Here is a 3,800-nt window from a genome sequence, read left to right as displayed (position 1 = left end):
ATCTGAGAATAGAATTGCATAGCATAGGATAAAATAGAATAGGAAAGGATTTGAGAGGAGAGGATAAAATAGAATAGGATAGGATAGGATAGGACAGGATAAACAGAATAGGAAAGAAAAGGATAGGATGGGATAGGATAGCATAAAATAGAATAGGACAAAATATAATATTATAGGATAGAATTGAATAGAATAGGAAAGAACAAAATGTAATAGTATAGAATAGAATAGATAAGTATAAGACAGAATAGAATAGAATAGGATGTAATAGTATAGGACAAAACAGAATAGTATAGGATAGAATAGTATAGGATAGAATAGTATAGGACAAAACAGAATAGAATAGTATAGGATAGAATGGAATAGGATAAAATAGAATATAATAGGATAGAATAGAATAGGACAAAATAGAATAGAATCAGATAGAATGGTATAGGATAAAATAGAATATAATAGAATAAGATAAAATAGAAGAGTATAGGATAGAATAGAATACAATAGCATAGGATAGAAAAGTATAGAATACAATATTATAGGATAGAATAGAATAGGACAAAATAGAATAGAATCAGATAGAATGGTATAGGATAAAATATAATATAATAGAATAAGATAAAATAGAAGAGTATAGGATAGAATAGAATACAATAGTATAGGATAGAATAGAATAGTATAGGATAGAATAGTATATGGTAGAATAGAATAGGATAAAATAGTATAGTATAGAATAGAATAGTATAGGATAGAATAGAATAGTATAGAATAGTATAGGATAGAATAAAATAGTATAGGATAGAAAAGTATAGAATACAAAATTATAGGATAGAATAGAATAGTATAGGATAGAATAGTATAGAATATAATATTATAGGATAGAATAGTATATGGTAGAATAGAATAGTATAGAATAGAATAGTATAGGATAGAATAGTATAGAATAGAATAGTATAGGATAGAATAGAATAGTATAGGATAGAATAGAATAGTATAGAATATAATATTATAGGATAGAACAGAATAGGATGTAATAGTATAGAATATAATATTATAGGATAGAATAGAATAGTATAGGATAGAATAGAATAGGATAGGACAAAACAGAATAGTATTCAATAGTTTAGGATAGGATAGACTAGAATAGAATAGGATGGAATAGTATAGAATATAATATTATAGGATAGAATAGAATATTATAGGATAGAATAGAATAGTATAGAATAGAATAGTATATGGTAGAATAGAATAGTATAGAATATAATATTATAGGATAGGATAGAATAGAATAGGATAGGACAAAACAGAATAGTATTCAATAGTTTAGGATAGGATAGACTAGAATAGAATAGTATTCAATAGTTTAGGATAGGATAGACTAGAATAGAATAGTATTCAATAGTTTAGGATAGGATAGACTAGAATAGAATAGTATTCAATAGTTTAGGATAGGATAGACTAGACTAGAATAGAATAGTATTCAATAGTTTAGGATAGATTAGACTAGAATAGACTAGAACTGTCACCTTCTAGAATGCTCTTAGCCAGCATGGTTGATGGTCTGATGTGTCTCTGGTAAATAGCTCTTCTCTCCGCTGGAATCTGCTTCCCACAAATTCCCTTTTTATCCTGATAAAATTACAGAAAAAAAAAATGGAATCGTGATTTCAGAGGCCTTATTCGTTTAATACCAGTCCCAAGGTTTTGAAAATATTAGATAAGTGATACCAAGAGGCTACTTATAATATAAATACTGTTATTAATGTATTATTCATTTTACGTTTTTATCAGCCCATTCTGAGTTCATCATCCTAGCATGTTACTGTGTTCGGTGAGGAAATAAATAATATAACTCTACTAAACTAAAACTAAACATTTAAAATTATTTTCTGTGTTAGACTTTGCTGCTCCTCCCTCTGGCCTGATCATTTCAATGCATAAGACCGTAACGGGACATGATTTCAATTTAGGCCCTTTTACAATTTTACAATTTTTTTACAATTTTTACATTGTAAAAAAACATTGTTTTACAATGTTTTTTTACAATGTAAAAATTACATATGTTTCTAGTCAATGAAGACAGTTGGAATATATTTTAAATAAAATGATTTTAAGATACAGTTTTGGTAACATTGCTTCCAAAAAGTTGCATGTGAAACCAACGAGTTTTACACCATCTCGAATGACTGAAAAACACACACACACACACACCTTAATTAAATAACATTATAATTTAGTAGAATCCAAACACACACCTCGGTAGCTTGTTGTCTCCGTAGTGCCACCTGAGCCGCCATGACCCGCTGTCTCTCCACCACCAGAAGACAGTTGGCACACTGGCAGTCCCTCCAGCGGCAGAACCTTTTATGCCCCTTCAGACACGACACCACGCCGTGGTTCCTGCAGCGGGCACACTTCGGAGTCCGGCTCAGCTTCCGCTGTTCACCGGACCCCTGGCTGGTGGCGCCCGGCTTGTCATCTCCCTTGGCCGGCGGCTCGTTGTCTCCTGCGCAGGACAAAGAGGAGCTGTAGTCCGGCTGGTCCTGGTCGTCACTTTCGGTCTCCAGACTCTCCACGTCGATCTCAAACTCTGCACCGGTGATATTCGTCATCATGTCTGTTGCCTGTCTCCCGGTGCCTCGTGCCTACCGTCCTATCTCCAAGGTCCTGGCTCACGCGACGGTTAATTCACTACAGTCAATACAGTCTGAAATATAATAATATATCTGTCATTAAAAGCACTATGGAATGATGTTCCATATTGTGCGCCACATGGATGACAGTTTAATAATGTCTAATAAACATATAATAAACATATAAATTAGTAATAAACAGAGAAATAATAACAGCATATATTCCCTCCAATCTATGAAGTGTGAAAAAGGAGTAAATGGGTAAAGCAGTTAGACGTACCTCAATGCAGCCAGGCTCCTCCAGAAAAGATTCAACGTTTCCTTCCAACATCGACTCCTTGTTGCAGTGTGTCACTAGTCAGAGCGCTCTGAGCTGATGAACTTGTCTGGATAACAGCACTGACAGACACCGCTGACTATCTGTTTAATTGTTGCTCAGTGTACTGCGGAACAGAGAGAGATATCCCAACGACAAATACAGACGTTGTTCTGACGTGATCTGTCACCCTGGTCCGCTCCACGGTTTTCTTCCAGGCTTGAGCCAGAGCACCATCCCTATGAAGAATTTGGGTGCGAGTGGATTCCATCGTGATTGGCTCGTTTTCAACCCCTCGACCCTATTGGCTGTCCACGACGTTCTCTTTCTTGATGGGATTGTTGTAATGGCGTGGAGTTACAATCAAAACAAAACGAGGAAATGATTCATCAACATATTGGAGAGCAGAAAGAGAGAGAGAGGCTATGAGGCTATATAGAGGGCTTGATGGTGGCCTCATGCGTAATGACAGCCTGTAGCATAGGCCTCATATTCAATGGTAAGAACTTGAAGCTCTTATCAATTCATGAAGTGTAACAACGTTGTCTGACATAGGTTTCCATCCAATTGGTGCCAGATTTTCATGCGAATATTCAAAAATTCGCATAAAAATATCCATCAAATTGACTTGCTGCTGAAAAAAATATGTGCGTGATGAGGTAGTGCACATACAAATTACTTTTGTGGTTAAATTCCCATGTACCGAATTAAAACTACACGTTAAATGGGTTTCCATCGCATTTTCAACTCTACTGATGGTTTTGTCACCAAAAATGTTGCGTTATTTAGCAAATGTGCTCTAGCCAACAGCTTGCTGATAAAGTGCGGGTACGGTACATCATTAGATTATTATGGAC

At 34.9% G+C, this 3,800-nt stretch overlaps 1 protein-coding gene across 1 annotated transcript in view; it reads right to left on the bottom strand.

Annotated features, from left to right (window-relative positions):
* LOC139577366 (doublesex- and mab-3-related transcription factor 2-like) overlaps positions 1–3,157 on the bottom strand; it is a 7,956-nt gene extending 4,799 nt beyond the window's left edge. Inside the window, exons 1-3 of the mRNA XM_071404433.1 lie at positions 2,908–3,157; positions 2,250–2,701; positions 1,521–1,623 (exon numbers count right to left, since the gene is read on the bottom strand). Coding sequence (XP_071260534.1) covers positions 1,521–1,623; positions 2,250–2,609 — 463 coding nt within the window. The 5' untranslated portion in view covers positions 2,610–2,701; positions 2,908–3,157. The remainder of the gene's footprint in view (positions 1–1,520; positions 1,624–2,249; positions 2,702–2,907) is intronic.
* Positions 3,158–3,800: the final 643 nt, after the last annotated feature.

Source organism: Salvelinus alpinus, chromosome 5 (assembly GCF_045679555.1).
Source record: "Salvelinus alpinus chromosome 5, SLU_Salpinus.1, whole genome shotgun sequence".
NCBI lineage: Eukaryota > Metazoa > Chordata > Actinopteri > Salmoniformes > Salmonidae > Salvelinus > Salvelinus alpinus.
This window is presented reverse-complemented; position numbering and strand designations above follow the sequence as displayed.